This window comes from Anopheles gambiae, chromosome 3 (genome assembly GCF_943734735.2).
Source record: "Anopheles gambiae chromosome 3, idAnoGambNW_F1_1, whole genome shotgun sequence".
NCBI classification, from domain to species: Eukaryota; Metazoa; Arthropoda; class Insecta; order Diptera; family Culicidae; genus Anopheles; species Anopheles gambiae.
In genome coordinates this window covers 19,554,609-19,579,338 of record NC_064602.1, presented here as the reverse complement: position 1 = coordinate 19,579,338, position 24,730 = coordinate 19,554,609, and the positions used below count along the sequence as shown (strand labels likewise).

General features: G+C 45.0%; 1 protein-coding gene across 18 annotated transcripts in view; it reads left to right on the top strand.

The window, feature by feature from the left end:
• LOC1279830 (cGMP-dependent protein kinase, isozyme 2 forms cD4/T1/T3A/T3B) overlaps positions 1-24,730 on the top strand; it is a 130,095-nt gene that overhangs the window by 62,489 nt on the left and 42,876 nt on the right. For 16 of the 18 annotated variants that reach the window (XM_061659482.1, XM_061659479.1, XM_061659475.1 and 13 more), the window contains one exon: positions 16,422-16,588. In XM_061659482.1, the coding sequence (XP_061515466.1) occupies positions 16,422-16,588 (167 nt within the window). Of the gene's footprint in view, positions 1-10,119; positions 11,425-11,503; positions 11,701-16,421; positions 16,589-21,483; positions 21,917-24,730 lie in introns of those variants that run through there. The other 2 variants (XM_061659489.1, XM_061659471.1) reach the window with 2 other exon arrangements.

Genomic DNA, 24,730 nt, shown 5'->3' with positions numbered 1-24,730 from the left:
TGGTTTGGCTTCTCTGAAAAGATTGACATCTGCGGTAGTGGCAGACAACAACAAAAACCGTTGGTATGTCTATTGCTACTACCAGTGATCAATGTCTTGGCAGTTAGATCGATTGATGGCTGTGAGATGATCAATCGCAGTTAGCTATTGTGTTGTCACATACGAAATGCTTATAACTCCGAACAAATAGGTCCATGTCATGGGTCAATCAAGATAGACTTGGAATTTCGCGATTTCGGTGGAATAGATGGAGATCATCTTGAAGGCGATAGTCGTTCCCAATTCTTCAAAGTTACGTATAAAATACTGTTGTTTGAGGATGTATGAGGCAAACAATGAAATTGTGAAACAGTGCCGTTAAACCCTTCAAAATCCCATTTCTTCCTCAATAAGATATCTCATCAAAACTCATTAGGCGTGATCGTGTGTCTTGCTGCATGTAGAAATCAATCCATACTAAACCCTGACGAGTTCATCCGCAGAGTCCATTTTCAACTCATAACTCAATGAAGCCCAATTACTTAAGGGATAAGTGTCACTGTCTACCGGCTTCGCTGCCGACAGTGTAAACCGGTAACTGTTGTGTGTTGCTTGCGGCACTCGGGCCAGTGACAGAAATTATTGGATTTGCACCGATCTGGTGTCCGTGGCGGCACGCAACCATGTCTCGAGCAGCTCAAACCGTCCCTTCAAGGAAAGGTGTCGTGGAGCGAATTCATTTGTCGACACAGCAATTTGCAACAGTCGTCGTGCTTCGTGATGATGAACTCACGAACAGGAATCCAAGCCTTCAACTCTGCACGATTGAGTAATAATAATGGCAGAAATAAGCCTTCAAACGGATCGACTGCTCGAGCAGCACGAAGAGCTTTTGCTTTCGGTCGCGAGTGTGCGGGCATAGCCAGTGGCAGTTTTAGCACCACAGCCCTAAAACTTAAATAATTAAATAAATTATTGAAAACCTATAACCGGCTTACCGAGCGGATTCACTCCGACCGCGGCCGGAGGGGTATAATTTTGCTCACGTGTGAGGTCACGCAGCGTTTGGAAGCGTTGCAAACGCACCAGCATAAAAAAAAACTCCTCCGAGAGTATTACCTCATTTTTATGGCATGCCGTAAAAAAGAACCGTATCCGGCCAAAGGGGGAGCAGCAGGTCCGTAATAAAACATTGACATTAGCAGAACAGGTCCATTTTCGTCACATCCTGCGTGTGATGATGGGTGGTGGTGGGCCTACCTTTCACTATTTCACTTTGTTGGCGCTTTCGTCCTTTGATGAAGCATGAATGCGCGGGGTGTATATGACAGTTTCGTTTCGGTATTTAATAACCACAGCTCCCACAGAAGCTGTCAAACAAAGCATAGGCGGTACAATTTTACTGCAGTTGTCGCTCAAATTGTTTACGCTTTTACATTTCTTACAGTGAGAGTGATATGTTGATGTATATAAAGGTGCTCTGGTGCACCTCTACCGGACAGTAACGGTGCTTCATGTTTATTCGGTGAAATGTAAATAAAGCAACAACATCTTGCTTAATATCCGAACGATCTTAATCACTGTTACAATGTTGATGCATTTTGAACTTAATTTGAGGCATGAATTTATACTCTTTCCATTGCTCATTTATTATGGACCTCCTCTTTCTTAAAAAGAGAACACAAATTTCTGTACTCAAAAAATAAGTAAAGAAGGCAAAAGTCGACGAAAAAAGCAAACCACTTACCTTACGTTTTAATCGAACGATAAATCAATGTTTGATACTGCCTGTCTCTCCCTCGATCACTTACAATGTGCATCGCAAATGTATGTCATGCACGTGATGGGCCGTGCCGTGCCCATGCGGCATGCATTAAAAATAGAAAAGCACCGTTAGGAGGAGGGAAAGGTTTCACTTTCCCAATTGATCCATAAATAGCGTGCGCAAGACTTTGGCAAGACTCACAAGAAGAAGAAGAAAAAAAAACATCAACCGCCAAAACCTCGAGAATGTATTGTATTTACCATTTCTGTACGGCAGAAACGATTCGCACACCAACGCCGGAGAATCGTTTAAATAATGAGGTGCACATTATTGGGGAAGAATTATGGCAACCGACACATTTCATCGCCAAACGGATGCACCTGTTTTAAGCAGAAGCGAGGGGGCCGGTTGAGTTGGATGATATGTTTATGGAGCATCGTGTTTGTAAAGTTGGGAGTTTGATTCACTTCTTTATTGCACAAAGATTGTAGGTACCAAATGTCACATTGCTGTGCCTAAAGCGTAAAGCGTATAATCCTAAACCCCTCTAATGTAAGCTACAGTTAATTAAAACATGATTAATGAGCTTAGTTTTAAACGAAACGCGTAGCTTTACACATTAATATTTCCTTTTGAGTTCCCCTGCCACATTTTTCAATCATTTATGATTGCGCAACTTTACCCAACCCTTCAATCATCGTCGCGACAACTGGATGAATGACACAGAAAAATTAGTTCGCAAAACGGATCGAGTTAATTTATGCACCTTCAGCTTGCGACCATGTTGTGGTCCCACGTTATGCCTAAAACAAATAAGAGAGGTAATAAGAGAGAAGGAGGCTTGTACGAAGCCTTCAACACACTATTGTGAGATTAGCAAAAAAAACCTACAAACCACTTGGCAATGTATAACACACACACTCACACATACTCTTTCAAAGACATAGCGAACAAACATCAAACGACATAAAACGAAACGAGCTTTAGTGCAAATAGAAAAAAACAACACAGCGAGAGAAGAGTGAAGAGAAGAAAAAAACAACACAAGCACAAGCTATCGACGGAGCTGCTGCTCTCCCTGCCCGAGGTCCTTTCACGTGCGAGTTGGCGGAGGGTTTTGACTTAGTTAAGAGCTACATTTTAATTCCAATCAACTGCGCCTGGTGTAGCCGCCGATTCCCCCCGCGTCCTGTCTGTCACCTGTGTCTTGTAGGCCACCCGCGGTCGCTTGGATGCGTGGTTTTCCAGTTTGCTCGGCACCGTTGCAAATTATCTTGTCGCGTCTTGCGTGTGTGTGTGCCGCTTCTTCCTGTGCACCTTAAGGTAGGCCACCAGCATCAGTGCAGTTGATTCAATTTTTGTCTTCATTGTAAGGCGTGCTGTGTGGCCATTCTCGATCATGTCTTTATTGGAGTTCCCTTCTATTCTGGGCCTCGGATGATGATGATGGCAGTTGACGGAACTTGAACGTAAACAAATAATCAGTCACTTTGTGACCCGCGGTGCGTGCCTGCACCTCCATTACGACAAGTTGCGACGGCCGTTTCCGACGTGGGGGAAGGAATGTCCGCCCCCGGTGAGCCATAATCCGGCGACGGTGTCCTGCTGCAGAAGCCAACGACCTGTCGGATAAATTTGCATGCGCACTGATTGACGGCGTTGTGCTGTTGGGGTGCGTGCGTGCGTGCGTCCAGCTTTTGTGGACGGAAAGATTTTCCGTCTTTTGACAGCCGAAAGAAGGAATGGAATGCATGCCGTGTTGCGTACTTACCGACATCGCATCCGTTACCCCCTCGTGGTGGTGTTGCTGTTCGTGACAGTGAACGGTCAGTGTTGCCAAAAATGGCCGTTTCAAGTGCTGTGGTGGCCGCCCTTCACTTTGTGCACTCACACTGGTGATGGACAGCGATCGATGCAAAAATGGACATATTTTGCTACCGATCGGTGGCATGGTGGTTGCCGGCTTGCACACACGCGATAGCTGGTGAGCGAGGTGGTTTTTTTTTTTTGGGGCCATTCTTTGTGGGATTTTCCTGGCCGCGGGATTTGGTCCGTTGAAGGTTGCGGGTGGTTTGCCACCCGTTGCTTTTTTGGTGTGATCAATTACAACGGAAACACAGTGCAACCTGTCGTGTCAAGAGAAAGGAAAATGATCTGTAAGGTTTGACTTATTGTTCTCTTCTTCGGTTTAGCTATAGAAAAAGGTTTAAAAATACACTTAACTACTGCTTTCACGTCATTTTGTACGATGTTTTGGACTCATTTTAGTTTCTCAGCAGTTTATCATAAAATATTCAATTTGTAAAAATATGTGTCTCAATATTTCCATTTTTGTTATGTTTTTCTGTCTCATTATAATGCAGTTAGTTTCCTTTTTACAACATAAAAACTATTATTGGGACCCTTCACGATTCTAGTCAGTTTTTTTGTATGGAGTTTGACAGTTGGAAGCTGAAATCATGTAAACACTCCATACAAAACCACACAAAAAACTAGCCTGCAATTTTCAGTCTAGATTATTCTAGCCTCAAAGCTAGAATTAGATTCGTGTACCTGCTCGAAAACACGGTGTTGTTTACATTTACCCCAAGGTGCATTAAAGAGATCAGGTGGTGGAATCTAGAATCGAAGTGTATGTAGTCCAGGTGGTCTCATTTTTTTAACCAAATTTGAATATCACTTTTTGAAAGGATGGGTGAAAACTTTTGTTCAAACAAGCTTTCTTGAGGCTTGACGAATACTCAAAACACTATTAAAATCTTCATTCGGAAGCAGAAGCGATAAAAATCAGCCTTCTAAATTCATACACCTTGTGATAAGCCCACCTGTATATTATACTCACTTAGATAGCTGCTCGAAAACTGCTATATAATGCAAACAGCTGACAGGATGAAGTTTCAGTCTACGAACTTACAACGGAAAGGGCCCCATTATCAGTTTTTGTATTGATGGTTTCGATTTTTTGGTAATCATTTTATACATTGTTTATCCTATTTATTAATTACAATAAATTGTTTTTTTTTTCAACTATTGCCTCATTTGTACTCGTCATTCAATCTTATTCATTTATCTTGTTGCTTTTCTTGTTTTCATTTTCATTTTACCCTATGGCATTATATTCAATTGTTTTTTCTTAATGTCTTTGGCTTCTTTATTTCTTCAAAAAGGCTTTATCGATGTATTTTATTATGTTTTTTTCTTTCTTTTATATTTCTCATTGTAATTTTCTTCCTCGTGAAAATCTACCATTGAGCTATGAATTGATTTTGTTCGATTTATTACTTATTATATTAGTTACTATTGAACTTATGGTCAAAGCTTGAAACTTGATAAATCTATTTTAAATAGTTTAAATTAATCACTGCTCTTGTTTTTATTCTGCCGTTTCCGTTTCCATCATCATCATCAGCATTTATCATCATCTGACATGAATTATGGCTACTTAACAGGACTCGTTCCCGGCACCACGATCGTGGCGCACTCTAACAAATGTCTAGCCTAGCTCTGTTTTCATAGCACCAAATCCACGACCCACCGACCTGCTGCCGGGTTGCCCGCCGATAGATTAACCACCTAAACCTATCACAACACCAAATGGGCATCACTCTTACCAACCAGCTGTGTGTGCCGCAGCCAAAAAACACACTCACGCAACGCGAACGCATTTTTCAACCCGGTTCGTGACGCGTTCATACGAGAGAATATAAATAAATCCGCACGAAGCTTCCCTTCCGCCCTGAATTTGCGGCTACCTTTTGTATCCGCTCGTGCTACTACCCTTTAGTAGCGATGGGAGCAGTTCTTACACGCATCTAATGCCCCAACCACTCGCCCCACGACTCGCGGTAAAAGCACAGACCGGCCGGCGTGTTTTGGCGTACCCCGCTGGCTTGCGTGCGTGTGCCGGCGGGCAAGATGTGATGTTTATTTTCGTTTTGCGATCGAAAGTGAAATTTCGCTGTTTGGTGGCCGGCTGTGCTGTTTACCGTGCGCAGTTTTTTTTCGCCTTTTCCGATAGAAATTCGTTCTTTCGGGGGTTTTAAACGGTAAAACAACAATTTGTTTACATGCGACCGGTTGGTGAGCTGGTACGTTGTGGTTAGAGTAGAATTCTTGGTTAGAAAACCTTCGTCGTGGTTTTGCGTGTTTTAATAACATAAAATGTAGAAGAACATCTCTCTTCGTGGTGCAAGTGTGCCTGCGCAAAGGGGCAGAAATTAGGCTGAACAGATGATGACGATTAAATTTAATTTGGCTGTGCGTCTAGCGACCGTTCTACTGACGGCTGTTTGTCGCGTAATTTATTCGGGAAACGTGTGGTCCCGGCCCCGTACTGCAGGAAGATGCATCGAAACTGCAATCTTGGTTTGCAGATCTGCACAGTATATGTGTGCACCATGTGAAGCCCATAAAATACGGCAGCGTTCGTTGACATGCGACAAATTTTACTAACTCAACGGTGCACCAATGGTGCGATGCAGATTTTCCTCCTTTTTTTGCTGCTTCCTTGCATTCCTTCACTGGTCGCTCAACCCTGTTGACTTGGGCCAACCTTAATTCGGCTACAGCCGATGACAAGCCGGTATGATTTATGTTTCCGACCATCGCTGGAGAACGTGTTTTATTTAATTTCGCTGCCCGCGCTCGTTTTCGGTGTGTGGCTTAGTAATTGAGCGGACTCATTGAAAGACTCGTTTTCTGGAGCAACTCTCTGAAGTAAAGCGCGGTACGGTGGTCGGCATTGCGATAAGCAGTAAATTGACGCAATTTGTTTTTTGGGTTTGTGTGTTGTCGGAGTCTTTTTTACGTCAAAAAGGTGAGCGGGAGCCGACAAACGGTGAAATGAAAAATGTGCCCTGTCCGCGCCCATAATTAGAGCTATCCATCAGCAGCCGAAAATTTGCATGCGCTTTAACGTACCGCGGTACTTATGGGATGGAACTGCGAATTTGTAATGCACCATTGCTTGTATCTTTGCGAGGATAGTTTGGAACTTTAATGTGTGCACAGTTTAATTAGCTCGTGACGTTTTAAAGGCCGGGGGACACTGTCCGTACTCGCTAGTGTAATTTCAATTTTCAGTAGCGCATCTGGCGGCATTTAGTGGAAGCTTTTTGGTAAACAATTTGGAGCTTCTTCAGAAAATATGTTATTTTTCTATGTTTTGTACTTGATTTGGATGAGAAAAGTTTTGTAAAAGGTAGATGCACATGTCCTGCACGCATTGCATCCATTTTCATGACAAAAAACGATGGAAAAATATCGATAACTAATGCCCACAAAATCAAAACGTTCGACGATTTTTAATGTATAAACTAAACTAAACATTTTGTTTTTGAGACCATTGCCAAAGTGTAATTATTTCCTGACAGGGCGTATTCCTGCCTCAGTGAAAATGATGTAAAAACATAAATGCACCTAATTGACAGTCATTGGAAATTAAAACACATTAAAATGAAAGCCTGTCCCAAATCGTTCAGTCCAAAACAATGAGCTTGCACTGTGTGTGCCAATGAAGACATTGCGCCTGATTGGCACAACACAGCCCTTTGCCACTCTTGCCTTGCTGTCGTCTGATATGCAGATCACCAAACGACGGCATGTAGACGCCAGGCTGATCGCGCCAACAGCAGCAGCAGAGCCTCTACACAGCACTCGATTCCGATCGAAACGACTGTAGGACTGAATCGATTGAACGCATTTATTATTCGCAGTTTTGACGCATGCCTGTCACTCCTCGAGCCTTCCGCCGCTGTTGACTCCAAGCAACCGATTGGTGATTGACGTTCGTCGGCGGCGTGGAAAACTGTCTGTGGCTCACGATCTCGGCCTGACGCGCACTCCGCTACCACCCGGTGGACAGTTGAACGATCGATAATTTGCTCGCGTCATCGATGGGGCACTTTTATTAGGCAGATTGAATCGCACGAATCTCTGAAGAAAATTGAAACAACATGAGAGGGTGATCCAACCGTCAATCATGCGTTTCCGAGGGAGAGATTGAACGTTGACATGGACGTCTAGACGTCTGGGGATGTGTGTGGTTGCTAATCGAATGATAAGTTTCAATTAGCAAACGGCTAATGAAATAACAAATCAAGTTGGTCTGATACAATCACAAAACTCGTCACGTTCGAAGAAATGAGAGCAAATTTTCCATTAAAAATCATACTTTACTCTCCTGTGTTTCAAGCAGCATCTCACCAAAACGGGTAATCCATATCCAAACATACTCGAAATTGGACGCTCCATATGCAGCTCCAAGGTACAGCAAAACCTCAATCGATCCTTTCTCTCAGCGCTCTGAAACTTAATAGGATTATTGGCCGACCACCGCCTGAGGTTAATTATCGTAAAGTTGGACGAAAAATTGATCCGCTCGGAGCATTGTCTCGTTGTCTCGGATTGGTTTCTAGCTCGGAATCGTACCAAATAAGATGCAAATTTATTACAACCCACCCGCCGGGACTTGGCGAGATCGTTTGCCAATTTAGTACTTCGTGCACTCGTGCCCAAAACGGTGGTGTGATGTTTGGATGTTTGCAAAAACCAGCAAAGTTGAAGAGCACCTGAAGGTCCTTTTTGGGGTAGGTTGCGCGCTTATAACGTACAAAAACCTGAGCAAACAAGAAGAAAAGCAAAAAATCATTCGCACTACTTTGGCGTTATTAATATTACTTTGCTCGCACGAGGTTACCACCGTGCCGCCGTGGAGCGATTGATTTGTGGAGTATCATTTTTTATGCCTTCTTTGCGTCAAAGCCCTGACAGCCGAAAAGGGGAGAAGCGAAAGTAATTCGTTGGGCCAGCCTTTCGCGTCGGGCGTGGGTTTATTTTGCGCAGTGCTGCCTCAAAGCTGCTGGGAACGATATTTCGGCTTAAGGGTTATAATTGAACTGGATTGGACTCTCGAGCAGCACAAAACATTCGCCACTGGGTGTCTCTGCCGTAGCCGGTTCGTAAACGTGCGAATTGACTGTTTGTTTGCCTCATTAAGATGTGTACTCCTGACGAGAACCGCTTCTATAACAACAAAAAAAGGCTTTAGTAGAGCAGTGCCTCACCGTGTCGCTGCTATTCAGGCGGGGAAGGGCACATGGTGATTATAGTATGCTGTAATGATCATGATCATACGTTTGTAGCTATACATCATGGACACGGCTGGAGATACCGATGCCCATTGTTTGAATTCAATTAAGATCCTTAACGAGCCATCGTTTACCACCTACCGAGTGAGCAATGTGTTGCCCGAGAACGGTGTTGCCCGGTTTTTCGGGGGCAAAATGTGAAGTATGTTGGGCCAGAAAAAGGAGCAAGGTAACCTGTTATTTTTTGGAAAGCAAAAAACAAAACGAACCATGTAATTCATTAAATTACTTTCGGATATTTTCGCGTACTAGCGGCAAGGGTCGGTACTGGATCGTTATCTTGCTATTGTAGTACATTGGTTTTCTTGGATAATTATTGCGGTTTTCTTTTTTCTGATGTAGTTTTATGGAATATTCCGTCAGATAAGACAGTTTGATTGGATCTTTGTGTTTGATACTGAAATCTGTTTTAATCTCTCAAGACCTCAAGGTCCATTAAAATGTCTAGTTTTTATTTCTGCTTAATGTACTACTAAAACCACTCAATTCAAACTACTTCATAAAAACTCCGTCCAACCAGAGGACCTTGTCTGGCAACAAACGTGGAAGCGTTCAGCGATCGTTCCTAGAGTTTTGTGTGTGATCATTAAAATTTAACGAACTCTACCGATCGAACCCACCTTACCTTACTATGGGAAGGGAACAGATAGCGCAGTGAACGTGCGGCGGCGTCGGCGGCACCTACTACAAAACCGGACCATAAACGTGCCTTGCCATGGCACGGTTTTCATCGAAACGGAAAGTGATTTTTTTTCGAGCGGCTAGCAAAGCGGCCATTTTATTAGCATTTTCCGGCGGTGAAAATTCACACTAGAGTGCTTCAAATGCGTGTGTGTACTACTGCAAACGATTAACACGAATGAGTAGCGTGTAAAACAGGAACAGGGGTTTGATCGAGTGGTGAAGCTGAAGAGGGAAATAAAACCAGCTTCAAATTGGAAACAATTCTCCATGCCATTTAATGGCGTGTTACTATCGAAACGGTAGCCTTCGGAAGTCAATTTGTTAGTCAATTATCATCGTATAACACGGCACAACAAAAAGCGGAGAATAAAAGAAACCAACAGTCCAGGGTTGGATCGTAAAATGCGAAAAGTTAACCAACAAATTAGTCTTCAATGATCCACAACGCCATAGCAAAGTCGGCAACGAGAGAGAGGGAGCGATAGAGAATGCAAAAAAACGTGTCACCTTTAAGACAACATCTAACCTCAGTTATGTCTTTAGCTATTTCTCCATCAAGTCTCAACTACGCGGTGTGATGTAAAGTGTGAAACGTACAAAGACAAACATCGAGCCCGCCCATTAAAGAGTCATCAAACGACGAACATCAAGTGTGTGCCTGTGTGTGACTTAACCAGGTGTTTACAAGCTGCTTAATCCCGATCTTTTAATGCCACCGGGCATAATGTTGCAACAGCAACCACTTCAGTGAAACCCTGGGACTCGCGTGTGTTCAGTGTCTGCAAACCAATTACGGCTCCAAACCCAGCGGACCAGGTCGTTGGTGCATGTGAGTGAGCCAGGTTCAAAATGTCCTTACCTCATTCGATCGTTACCGCTGTGTTGATCGTGGTTGAATAGCTAAGTGCGCGTGTGTTTGTGTGGTTGGAGAGACGACGGAACATCTTCATCGGGAATTTCTGTGACAGTCGTGGAATTCTTGTCCAGTTTATTAAGGAGTGTTGAAAGAAGAATTCAAAGGTTACGCTCCAAACGTGATCCACGTGAGTGCTTGTAAGCGTGTGGTGTATAACATCTTTTGACTCCTCGGGAATAATAATACCAGTGGCCCCATAGTTCCGTTGCGAGGTTGGAGTTCGCAAGGACAACGTGAACGCATTCCTATACACCGTTTTTGGACATCATTCCAGAAACTCTGGAAACGGAAGATATCGCTTGGAATTCCGGTGACAATCAAAAATGTCATCGTCCAAGCCGCCGACGATGAAGTCGGCCCTACACGGAGGCATTTTGGGCGGCAAGAGCAATGGCAAAAATGGCAACGCCGGCAATGGCAGCGGTGCCGAGGGTCGACCAGTGCCCGCCGGTGGCACGCTCGGACTCAGTGCCGCCGGCTGCAAGTACGACCGAACCATCGAGGATACGGTGGTGGCGCTGCGCCGCGAGCTTCGCACCGTGTACGAAACGCTGCGCGAACAGAACGAGAAGCTGGTCGATCTGGAGAAGGATGTGCGTGATCGGGACATTAGCATTCGCTACCTGAAGAACGAGTATCGCAAGCTGCAGGAGTACTACCGGAGCAACAAGAGCGACCTCTCCGTGCCGCCCAACTTTAACCTGAACGGCAATAATAAGGAGAACGGCGGCGGCGGTGGTGGTACGGCGAACGTGGACGAACTGTTGCAGAAGCTGCAGCAGGAGCTGAAGGAGAAAGATCAGATGGTACGCGAGTTAAATCAGAAGGTGATCCGACTGTCGAACAATCTGATCTTCGTTCAGAAGGAGTCGCTCAGCAAGGACGATCGGTTGGACGAGCTGCAGAATGAGATTGACAAGTTCCGGCAGGTGGTAAGTAGTAGTTGGTGGTAGGATGTGTTTGTGCCGATATAGGGCAGCAATCAGTGACATCTTTGCTGTGACATCTCAGGTACGGCCCATCACGAAGGCGATGATCGAGAAGCGCTGCTCCGAGGACACGTTCGACAGCTGGTCACCGGGTGTGGAGAATACGCGCGTCCTGCCCGTCACCGAGACGCGCATCAAGCGGCAGGCCATCAGTGCGGAACCGTTGTCCTCGCTGGCCGGAATGCAAGGCGATCTCATCAAGATTCCCAAATCGTCACTGTAAGTGTAATGGGGGCTTATGCGGTGGTTCGTGTGGTTTGTATCCCAGGAAACTGGAAATCTGCCTACCACACACACACACTTCTACGTAGGCGATATTCACACGCTTCGCAGCAGCGCAAAGGTGGTCTGGTGGTTAGCCTCCCTACGGGGGCCCCCGTAGCCCGATATCGTAGCGGAGTTCCGCGTGGATTTGTGACAGATCGAAGGATAGCACGAAAAAATGTAACCCCGGGTCGCGTCGGGTGTGTGTACACCGCGCTACACATCGGCGTGGGCTGTGTTGGCCGGTGACATGTGTACACCGTTTTATTGCGTGTGAAACCACAGCTCTTGCTGTTGCCGGTGGTATCGTGTGACATTTGTTGAAGTTAAACTGGATTCCAAGTTGGGGAGAACTGTTGTGAACGCAAACGGAGTCCGGGAGAGGCATTAAAACCAGCTCGCAAGATCCTTCCAGCAAAATGACTCGTTTTCCACTTTTCCACGTGAGATCAATCAATGTAACGAGCTGTACGTGCATTTAAAAAAGGATGCCCAAAGGGATGTGAAATCTTCCCCGCCCCGACACCTCGGGCAACTAATGATCGGCAGCAGCAGCAGTCGATCGATCCGGCCGGCGATACAACAGGCTGAACCGTTCGCGTTTGCCACGTTTGCGTGCCCGCGGGCAGTTAATTAAAATGTTTACATTCCACCCCCGGTCGATGCGAAGTCCGTCGTCCGGCGTATCCGTCGCGCAAATTAAGCGGCATTAATTCTGTCACTGATTAGACCACCTTTGCCCGAGCAACGAGGCGTGTTATGCTGTTGGGGCATGGGTTTTGCACATGCATCTGCGTTAGGTGCGTTTTTTTGTACATCCACCCCAACGCAACGCTAAAGGCGAAAGGGTAACTAACAACAACAACTACTACTACGCACACGTCCATTGGGTCGATGTACGCAGCTAATGTCAACCGTGTGTCTGTGTGTGTATGTGTATGACTTGGCGAACCGTTTTCTAACGATGGGCCCGCATCGAAACGGCGGTGCTAATGCTAGATGAACGATTTAATTCAATCTAAATTACTGTCGCACCATTGATTAGAAATAATTCAATCCGACACGGCAACGGTCTCCGGCGCTGCAGAATTTAGTGGCTGTGGCTGGCAAGGAGGTTGAGAAACTAGCGGTACCCGTTGTTACATTGTGTGTTTAACGATGGCTGCTTTGTGATCATTATGTTTGGTCTATTAAATAATTGAATAATTAATCATTTAATAACAGCGATTCAACTTTTAATCGAAAGGAGCGAACTGAACTGTTTGAAAGAGTAATGGCTACACAAGAAATGTAAAATAAACTAAACAGATTGTTATCGAGGCATCATCCATAAATTACGCAACGCTTAATGATTTTTTAAAGCTAATATTGAATACTTCTTCAAAATGTTCAGTTAGAAGCAAATCATTATATTAAATAAGCTTCGGTTTCTGAAATCCTTACAGGTTTGTCTTGTTGCAAGTATTAATGATTTTTAATACGATTTTGGTTTTTTGTTGTTGTATAGTCATAAAGTGATTGAAGGAATTATTATTTTGCATTTATATTCTCGATTTGACCATTTACGGGTATCAATGAATTATTCTATAAAAAAGAAAAAAAAAATAAATTTTGCCAAAACCGCATACATTACAAAGTTATTTAACATTTTGTTGATCTTTTTGCAAAATTTCATGATAATACGCCCTATCTATTACAAGATTTTTTTTTCTTTGACTCAACAACCGATGTCGGTCAAGGCCTGCCTGTACCCACTTGTGGGCTTGGCTTTCAGTGACTAATTGATTCCCCCCCATAGCAGGATAGTCATTCCTACGTTTGGCGGCGCGGTCTATTTGGGGATTGAACCCATGGCGGGCATGTTGTTAAGTCGTACGAGTTGACGACTGTACTACGAGACCGGCTATTACAAGATATTAATATTTAAAGTCAATTATTATTCCAGGAAACACAACTGGCTATCATATTTGGCAGACATGGCTCTCAAAGTGTTTACTACATTCTTTAATCTCATAATTATATACCAAAAATGATGAAAACTCAAGAATTATATGCCGGTACTGTTGAGCCATTCATTTTATTCTATTGAAGATAATAAAATCATCGTCGTTTTTCTAACGCATGACCCACCAAATTTAGGCTCTATATATTAGATAGACCAGGCCAACCAGGCCGTCCTTACGAGAAATAAAAAAAAAAAATTTTTTAGAGATTTTTGATCATCTTGTGTTGTGTTACCTTAAAAGGTTTTCAACTACTCTTTTTCTCATTTGTAACAAATCGTAACGATAGAGTAAACTCCCACCTCATCTGAGAGTGTTACGTAATTTATGGATAATCTCTTTGTCAGAAGAATTCAAAAATGCCTCTGAATGTTGACCTATCAAAGTCTCTCTTCCTCAAGCTCAATCGCGTGCATTTTGCTCACAATTCACGTGCAATCCTTGAACATTTTGTCTCAATATGTCTTAATTTTACCATTAATATGTTGAATGAAATGTTGGATTGTAATTTTATAGCCATCTTTTGACTAAATTCAACACGACAAGGCCATGACGTCCACCAACATAAACACCGCGCACATCGTTCCTCATTCATCTGCCCATAAACAATGCACGCTCCCTCCTCCATGCAGGTCGTTTCCAAAAATGGAGCGTTAAATAAAGGTATAAATCCAAACGTCGACCCCAAAACAAAACAAAAAAAAAAAGGCAAACATCGGAACGCCGATCGCCTTGAATGGTGTGAGTAATCAGCTACTAATTACCTCATTAATAATTGTACTCACGTCACTTGGCACGGGGTGCCGCAAAGGTCGTCATAATTCATGCACCAACCAGCGCAAAACTCAACCCGCAGGCGCGGAGGCCACACTCCCCAAAAAGCGTCTAGTGTGTTAGCTTCGCCTCGGCACGAAGAAGAAGAAAATTCCCAGACAGCTGGGCCCGTGCCCAAGGCCCTGCAGGGCACAGAAAAAAGGAAGGAGTTCCATGTTTCGGGGTGTCATAGGTGTTGTAGAACGGTTCCTTTCAGCACGTGCCGTACCCAGTCTGTGGCATGTCTGCGACCCACGCACAACTCTCCCCACGGCGTACATGGGAGGAATATGTAAGTACGCCCAGAAATCTATGGCCTGACATTTGCACTCCATGGGAACCTTTGCTCGCCCATGCAGGGAGCGCGATATCGACAGCACAGCACCGTAGTGGTACAGACGGGCGGTAGATGTAACGCGAGGTTGCTCTAGTATCCTCACCCTCTAGCGGCACCAATCCTTTGGGCGAGATACCACTGTCAATACTCTCAGGCAGGTCTCATATAACCTCAAACCCACGGATATTGTGTACAGAGAAAAAAAGGGGACCATGTTCACCCATCAACCCACCTGGGCCCGTCATCAAACCAAAAACACTGACAAACACAAACGCGACCAGCTCGGCCAGCTCTCTATCGTGTGTGTGTGTGTGTTTGCTCTGGTTCTGGTTGGTCTTAAATTTTATGCCCTCAGCAGACCAGCAACAGTCATCGCTTGTCACCATTAAACAACCATGACAATTTCATTAACCACCATCGCATAAAGCTGACGTACGGGTCGGTACAATTTGACTACCCTGACGAGCTTACGATCATCCCACTAAAGGGAGAACAGCCACCGGTCGGTCGGTCGGTGTACTGCCTATCCTCGCCCACCCTACAGAATGTAACAACGATCCATTTCGCTAAATGTTTTATGCGTTCGCTACTTTCGACAATAATCGTAAAAATTAATAACGTCGACTTGGCGTGTGCGCGGGCGCGCATTTGCGCGTAGCCACTGGGCTGGGCGAGAGTGGATACATTGTACCTGGCCCCACGGTAGCCGTTAGTAATGGTGAGACACTGGATGGATTTATTGTCCGGTTAGGGCAGTTGGGCGGGTGACAGTTTTTATTACCTTTTTGGCATGTGTAGGATGCAATGGGGTTCTATCGTGGCGGGTGGTTGATACAATGGCTGAACCGCTACAGATTCATTTTTCAATTTAAATTCCTGTTTTATAGCACTTATTCACAATATACGAAGTGTGAAATGAAGTGTGGTATTTGCAGTTTTTAATTAATAAATACATTGTTTCAGCTACCCATCTCAACAAAAATGCACCCAAAAGCATGTGTTTTATTTTTAATTTTCGCACAATTCCAAAATACAAAAAGACATGAAGCCACAAAAATCAAACCATATTTACGTCTCATTTATTTACATCGATCGATAAGTTAATTGCTACAAGCGGTGGAACCCTCTCCGGGGAGCTTTCCTCCCGCCGTAAAGTGCTCTTATTTGCGCGCATAGCAAACCCCACCGCCGCGATCGCGCGACCACACCGTTGATTGATTATTGCAATCGCTAAAATGGACATTTGCACTTACCGACGCTAATTGTCTTTAGCGGGCGACCTTTTCGTGCCGTGCCGCACGTGTGCATATGATTGCTGAGCATGATTACGTCCGTGTCTGTGTCTGATTTCAATTCGATCGTCAATCGATCATCTTGACGCTATCGGCAGATGAAGGGTAACTTAGGGAGAGCATAATTCGGGTGCTGCAAAGGGGAGGTGATTTTTTGTTCGCCTCACTCGAGATGTAATTAACGATCGTGATTAATGAGTTTGTTTCCGTACCCGCTTGCATTACTTTTAGATCCCGTGAAATAATCAAATCTGCCATCTTGGATAACGATTTCATGAAGAACTTGGAAATGACACAGATACGCGAGATCGTCGACTGCATGTATCCGGTACAGTACGCGGCGGGCAGCCTGATCATAAAGGAAGGCGATGTGGGCAGTATTGTATATGTGATGGAAGGTAAGTTGAACTATCGTTTTTATGCCATATATTTTTTTTCGATAAAAATATTGGATTTCAAAATTCAAAAACCTGGTCTGAAAGCAAAATTTTGTATGTATTTCATGTTCTAAATATTTAGAGTATTTTTATCCACATAATATTTATTTTAAATCATATCATGGTTGGTGTTTTATTCCTATAAATACATACCGTTTTTGAACAAATCAGAAAATAATACCTTGAAATAGTATTATTTATTAAATTTTCTAAAATTTTATTTTTGTGTTAAAGAACAATGCTGAGGATGAAATAAAAATAGTTCCTTCAACCATAATGAACATTTAAACAATGAAAACCCTTCTGCTCTGTCCAATGCTCAGCACCATAGTGCGCCTGCATGGCGACGATGTGTAGTGCATACCTTCAGGCGTATATCTCAAGTGAAATAGGCAAATCGTCGACTTTTTCGACATTGGTGCGGTGTTTTGTCGACATTCGCCTCTCTTTAAACTTAACTTAATTTTTGAAGATATTATTGCTTTTTTTGTTTCATTCTGTTGGAGAAATGATTGTCAAATGTTGTTTTAACCGTTTTGAATATTTAAATACTACAGACAAATTTGATCTTTTGTTTTTTTTTTATTTGCTGAAGAATTTATGATTCATGATAAGACTTATGTCGTTTCTAAGTGACAACACCGCCATCCTTCATGTTCTGCCTGTACGGTGGAGAAAAGTTGAGATATTGGAGCTCTTCAAGCAGCAAAAAAGTGATGGATGCATTTGTGCAACATCCGTTCCTGTCCGCATGCGTGACGGACGTTTACATTGTCGTTCGCCGGCTACAATCGTGTCCGAACTTTTCGCCAACTCTTTCAGTTCTCCAGCTTTTAGATACAAAGAAGCCTCCCAAGCACAACACCGCTGGGGTAGATTTTTCCCTCATTTTCACTTTCTACTCTCCGACGCCGGATACAACCGCGCAGCAGCATTAGCAGTTGTACTGACTTGATCGATGATCTTACCGCGCTCGCACACAGTCCGTCTCACGCAGCTGGGCTCTTGCGCTGCAAAGCAGTGTAGATTTTCGCATCGTGCTTAAAATATTACCCCAGCGTGCAGACCGCAGTGTTTGCTGCGAAGATGAATGGCGGCTGCCTGCACGATGACGACTTGTCGGCCGGCCGGCGAATGCGCTTTCGCTTTCAGATCAAATGACAATCGATGAATTATCTAACCGTGCGGTGGGTGCGCGTCATGCGAGAAGCGTCCTGTTGGGAAGCGGCATTTGCGAGGAAAGTAAATTGGCAAGAAATGTGCCTGCCATTCGCCGAGGAAAGTCCCGACCGACAGGAGAAATATGTTGATCAATTCGAAGCATTCATGGGCGCCATCGTCTTCGAGACGATCGTTTTGTGTGCCGTGTTTTCATCAGCGCGCAAAATCTGGCGCGTTGTTGGCGATTGGTGAGCAGATGATCGTTTCTATTTACCGTGTAATAACCGCAAACAGATGGGTTGTTTGTTTAGCGATATTTGTTGTGCAATTGAGTCGGTTCAATGAAAGTTACCGAGCAACAAATAAGTTTATTTGCAGTGTAAACAAGACTAGGAGCTTGTTAAGTTATAACTTCGAGCAACGGACTAGATGTATCAGACTTGTATTTATAACTTAATTTACAGCAAACAAACCCCGATTAGCCAACGGGCAGTAGTAGCAACCCCCAGTTGTCGTGGGTCCTCCCCGACTGAACCTTAAAGCGCATGTATTAGAGGCGTGGTAAAACGTGGTAGTAAGATATGCGAAACGTTGGTAAAAAAAATCAGATGAAAAATAACGAAACACGCGTTCGGCAAACGCCAATGCAAACAAATTAATCACACCGTCCCTTGTTTGTGGAGACAGGCATCCGGGGCAGTAAGCGGAAGTGAGTGGAACGGCGAAACGGCGAACCTAAACGCCTTTCCATAACCACCCCGCTTGGCCCGGAGTGTGCAACATAATAATTTAATGCTTCACTAACGATTCCAGCGATTCGGCGCGATGCAAACGACCGTGAGGCTTGTTTCAGGTGTCGGCACACTTCCATTTCTTCCAAATGCCCTTTTTTCTCTCCCATTCTATCTTCGTTTGTACCCGGTCGTACGTACCCGTGTGGCGATGGTTTTTCGTGAACGCGATTCTAAAGAGATTGGAAAGCGAAACAGAACCGACCAGTTCGATTAGCACATGTTGCGATGAACGGTTTCCGGCGAAGAAGACACAATGGTCCCGTCTGGAGCTTAAGGGGTAACTGTCTCCTGTTGGAAGAACAACATTCCACACCTGGTTGTGTTTATGTTTTCCACCAGTGCCCCTTTTCCTGAAGATCAATTAACAGTGTGTGTTACTCTTCTAGTACGGACGCTTCCTGTTCTGCACGAAGTTTACGTAGGCGATCGGCGAACAACAGGCGCGATTGTTCTTGGTCATTCGTTAAAAACTCATTTCCAGGGCAGTGGAAGGTAGATCGTCCATTATCTGGATCTTGTAATTCTGAGCTTCCTCTTCTAGACGAATTGGTAAATAATGCTATAAAAACCATCCAACACAAACTGTGTGATCTGCCCACTTGAAAACAGTCCTTGGATGTTCTGAACAATCCAAATTCATCGTGCCATGTCCAGGTGTTGCGTTTTTTAGTACCAACTTTTGAAGTTTGCAACCACCAATAACTCGCTCGTTAGTCGCGTTGTAGCCTTTCGTGTGGCTTCAAATTTGTTTACAGCTTTTCCAAGGCCACAGAAACAAACCGACCGTACATGACGGTGCGCCTATTCTACTGGGCACAGCAAACACAGTTCGTGCGGGTCGACAATCGGACAGACTAGCTCCAAAATCTGATCGCATCATGTTGTCGCCACTTAGTGCAGTCATTGGACGGTATCTCAACTCCGCCCAGACATCATGCTCTAGCGGTAAACGATTAACATGCTGACGTTTGCTCGAAGCTTGTAACAACCTTTGCCGATGAAGAACGGGGAGTCTCTGGGATGCCCTGCGGCATATGGTATAGGTGCGACCTGAATGTGATTCTACATTACAATGCAGCAGGATGACGTTGAGGTTGATCTGTCTCTAGATAGCGTAGCGCCTTTGGCAGTCAGTAAGGTTCGTTGTCAGGCTCCCCCGGTTTGCGCTGATGTTTGCAGAGCTCGATCGTATAGTTTATGACACCCGACACACCATCGATCTTGAAGCTGCTCATCTCATCTTGTTCTGGCCTCGTCCCCGCACGGGTCGGATCTATTGCAAACCTGCACCAGACACCAGAACAATACCCAACCGGATTGTGGCATTGTGCTTCGGTTGGAGGTTTGCTTTCGTGTGTCGACTTAAAAAGCCATTTCGGAGTGACGTACCGCTCACTCACTACTCACGGGTCACTCGAGGGCGAGATGATGTTGCAGCAAATGCCAGGGTTAAATATTGGGCAGACGCGCCAGACCGGATTCGAAGATGAAATAGTAGGTCCGTCCGATTCGATTGCCATTGTTTCCGAGACTGTGTGCGGCGGAGAGTCGACTCGATCTCTCGGGTCCACCGTATTCGGCAATCGGCAATCGGGGATCTCGGTGTGTTCTCACGAGATTGCGATCGTACCGAAATAAAATCAACACAATGCAGTGCGGTATGGTGTGTCTTGTTTGTGACGAGGTGCACGTTTTTTTAAGGGCTGGGCTGAGATCGGCAGATGATCGCTTTATAAACGCGTGCAATATTCCAACCGTGTGCCCTCTAACATTTTAATTGAATGTAGGTTTTTGTTGGTATTGTGGTGCTAATTGTTTTATTAAATTAGGGCACCAGCCTAGTCTAAAGTGGAATTTAAATGTTTGGGGGGAGAGCCGTTTTAGGGTGATTGGAGGTGTGGGAGTGGGTTTTGTGCAGAATGAAATATCCATTTGTCAAGGCGACGTTTCGTAGTATTGGTACATCGGTTTAGATCAATTAAAATGATTTATGATCTTAGAGTTAATTTTTTGTCGTACTGTGACTACTCTGCGTAATCTTTTCAAATCAAAACTGCTGAAAAAAATCAGTTATTTTGTTGAAGATTTTAAAATAGGTTTAAAAGATTTGGATTTGGTTTATAAAGGGTTTACTCAGTAGATACTCAGACTTTTAAGTAGATAATCAGACTGTAAAAACCATAAACACCTTCTAGCTTAGTTATAAAAATAGAAAACCAAATCTTCTATGATTAAATACCTAATTTGTTCAATGTTTTTTTTAACTTCACATCAACAATCGATCTTAATAAAGACAAAATGCAAATATAAGACCATTTAAACTTTAGAAACAATGTGATTTTAACGAAATTCTTAAAATTAGTTATTTAATTTCAATTACTTAATCTTAATTTCAATTAGTTTTGACATTTTGTATATGATTTTCAATATGAATGTTTACCCAAGAAATCAGTATGCTTCCATATTGCAACACAAAAAGAGTTCCTTATCACCGGCTACTTAGTGCATGGCAAGTATGCGTTTGAGATGGAGCAAGCTTTTATTCTCTCCCAGATCAGATCACTCTCCGATCACGATCTTCAATCCAATCTGTTTACACAACACTCTCTCCGTAGTGCACACGAAAACGATCGGCAGTTCGCGCAAAGAGAGTTCGCAAAGCATAAACAACGGACCTTTGCATAGGGACTCGTTCACGTCCAGCTGTTCGAGGCGCCACCGAAAAAAAGCTCCCTCCAATCCCTCTCTTTTCTCTCTGTTTTCAACTGCAAGAGAAATCGAAACGGCACCCCGATCGCGTACACACCGAAGCACAAAGAGGAGGCCCCAAAAGCACAACGCACAGCCAGCCAACGCTCTCGCAAGCAGCTTTCGTGCGGCCCGGGCACGACCAGGCCCGCTCAGTCACGTTTCGCGTTCCGACGGCAAAGCAACACGCGCGCGCGCACACGCCACACCGTCTAGAGGCCGTGCTGTGTTGTGTGTTTCGGGTTTCGAGTGGGGTTTTTTCGCGTGCGTTTCCAGTGCTGCACTGTTGTTTGTTTCGCCCTGCTGTGTACACATCGATTTTGCCGTCACCAGCAGCCTCTGTTGCTGTGCGTGTCACTTGCAAAGGGGGAACACAGAAAGAGGAACCACGCGCGTACGGCCCGCGGTTGGATTGGCGCGGTTCGCGGATGCAAAGTTTAACGATCAATCGCAGCCACGATCACACGCACACGTGCGCTTTTGGTAGTGCGGTTTCTACAATTCCACGGTGTGGTTACGTTTTGTTTTTGCTGTTTACGGTCCGTGCTGTGTGTTATGTTGTGGGCGATTGTTTGTGTACGCTTCGGTAGGTGCATGATCTCCCAGTGTGTGTGTGCGCGCGTCTTGTGATCTTTATTGCACAGAAAACAGGCAGCCCATTGGGGCAGCTACAACAGCTCCAAGGTCTGAAGGCTCAAGCGACGCGGGAGTACAATCTTGGGTGTTGAGGGTGATACGACCACCACCACCATCACTTGGAGAAGTCTACAAAAACCCGTTCTAGGCCTTCCATAGCCTCGCCCTGCAAGCAGCTTTGTTTGCATCGAGTGCTCTATGTGTGGATGTGGTGTAGTACTGTGTGCTTTGTGATGAATGTCCAAGTTAGTTCCTGACAGTCTGCAAAATCCCAATGCGATCCCAACTTGATCTATCGACCCCATGTATATTACATCAGACGTGAACGAAGAGTACGATCTTCAGATCAGATCCCGATCGTGAAGAATACTCTCCAATACACTCGAGTGCGTGAAAGTGACATCGACACATCGAAAGTGTACTACCCCAAAGGAAAGTGACAGTGAAGGACATCGTTGACGTATGCAACGTCTTGGAGAGCCAATAATGCAAAACTAGCCACCCTTCTCCATCGACAATCTCCAATCGATCGGATTATTCTGCAACTTCTTGAAGCCACGCTGCGCTGACTCGCTTTGCGGTCGAAGTCGAGTCGCTCGCTGCTGGTTGAAGTGTTTTCACTCACCCTGAGGGTGTAGAACACGGCTTCGGCTTGCATACACCACCCTTTCGAAACGAACTCTACCGGTCGCCACAGCCGCGCTTCGTTGTCGGTGTTGGGTTTACCGACCACATAAACCAGTCGGCGACGACGCGCGTTTGCCAGTGAGATGAATTTCTTCGCCCGCTCATACGACCTTTACTGAAGCCGCGGCGTGTGTACGCTCTATGGTCCCCAGACAAGGAAGTTTGCCAGTAATGTCATGCAGACGGGCGGGTTGAGCTGGAATAAATAACCGGTTAGAGAAAAAAATAAACCCGCAAAGGGTGGGTGTAAGTCGATTTGGTTGTTCCGCATGTCTCTTGGAGCTTCTTGGAGTCCCCCCTTCTCTCGCGGAGTAGTCATCTCTGCGTTCGGGAAGGACGTTGGCGGGTCCTCAAGCATTCCATCATTCTGTGTGAGCAACCAGTGTGTGAGTAAGCGAAGTCCCAAAGTCTTATGTCACCTTGCGAAATGAGCAATCGATGTGCTTCATGTGCCCGCGGGCGCACTATGTGTCGCTTTGGTGACAACTCCTTTTCCTGAGGCCTTCTGAAGACCGAGCATGGAGGGGTTTTTCTTTGGCGTTTGTGTTGGGCTGCACTTTAAACATCAAACCACCACCACACTGTTCCACTTTTTTCCGTTCACTCCGAAACGGTCGAAGGTAACGAGATTTTATGTTTCGCAGCGCTCTCTTCTGGTGTGGTTCGAATGCAAACCAACCGACACTTTGGTGCTCCGGTTTGTTGTAGGGCATTGTGTTGGGTGTGTGTGTGTGTTCTTATGGTGCACCGTCATGGTCAGTACTTCTGCAGTGTGCAGTAATTTACGTTACTTGAAGAGTGAGCGACATAGTAAACGAGAGAGTGAGAGTTGGTTCTGAACGGCTCAGTGTAGGGTGTTGGCTTCCCCTTCGAGTGGCCCTGACCACCCTCCGAATGCGTTGTGAATAATTAAACCAGTGCTCTGCGCTTTTGCGGTACCGCAGTGTCCTTAAAAGATCATTTTGCGCGATTGTTTCGGTACCGTACTTCCCCCGGGCCCGAAGAAAAACTGGAAAGGCACGTTTCAAGAGTGGTTTATTTGTGCAAAGATTTCAAGATATATGCAAACGAGCAAACTGTTTGAAGTCGTAAGTTGGAAGCATTTCAAGCGCTCTTGGAAAGGAGCTTATAGAGTAGTCTAACTGGAGGGAAACTTGAAAGTCTATCGTATATACAGAAAAGCCTAATCCAAAGCAGCCCAATTTGAGGCGGATCAATTTTGATTGGCGCATGGTGGCGATAGAGCAAAGGTGTGGTATAGGCATCGCCACTGATACACCACACTTCTTGCCCCGTCCATAACGTCCAACACAATTAACGAATGTTTGGAGCCACGGAGCACCTTCTAAAACCGTCCCAGGCAGTGGCCCGAATTGAGTCATCATCGTTCAAATTGAAAATCCATTTGGTAATCGGTCTCAGATGATCAATCACCTTAACGAGCGCCCAAGAGGCCCCCGTGTGCGATGAGCCGGCGTAACACCTCCCGATAACTTCCTTATTGGGCTGCGCCAAGTGACATCCACTGAAGGGATTGGGGTTCGGAGTTGAAAACTGTTTGGAGTTCCGTGTAGATTGGACGCTCCAAATTACGCCAACTTCACATTGATTGCTTGAAACGAAAACATCAAGATATCCTGCATATATTCCACAACAACTCTGTGGCGTATTTTCGATAGCTTCACAGTACGCGATCATCAACGATGGAAAAGCTCGCCAAGTATGCGAACACTATTGGAGGCCACATTCCTTTTGGGAAAAATCCGAAACCAACACATTTGCCCTTCTGTGGGCGAAATTTGCTGCGCGAAAATGTACTCCTCCGCTCCTCGTGCGCATCAGAAATCAGACAGCCGCGATGAATATCCGATGGCCAAGGAAAATGCCAAGTGAACGTGGAGGTTTGTTTGGAGGATGTTCTCCACCAAAGGGGGGGAGCCCATTTTCGGCATACAAACACTGCTGGCATTCATCGTACGTCGCGTGACTGGGCGCGTTGCACTTGTTAGAGCCTTGCAGTGCGCGTGCTGGAATGTGTTTTGTTCCGTTTGTTGAAGTCCGTTGAAGGGCTTCGGAT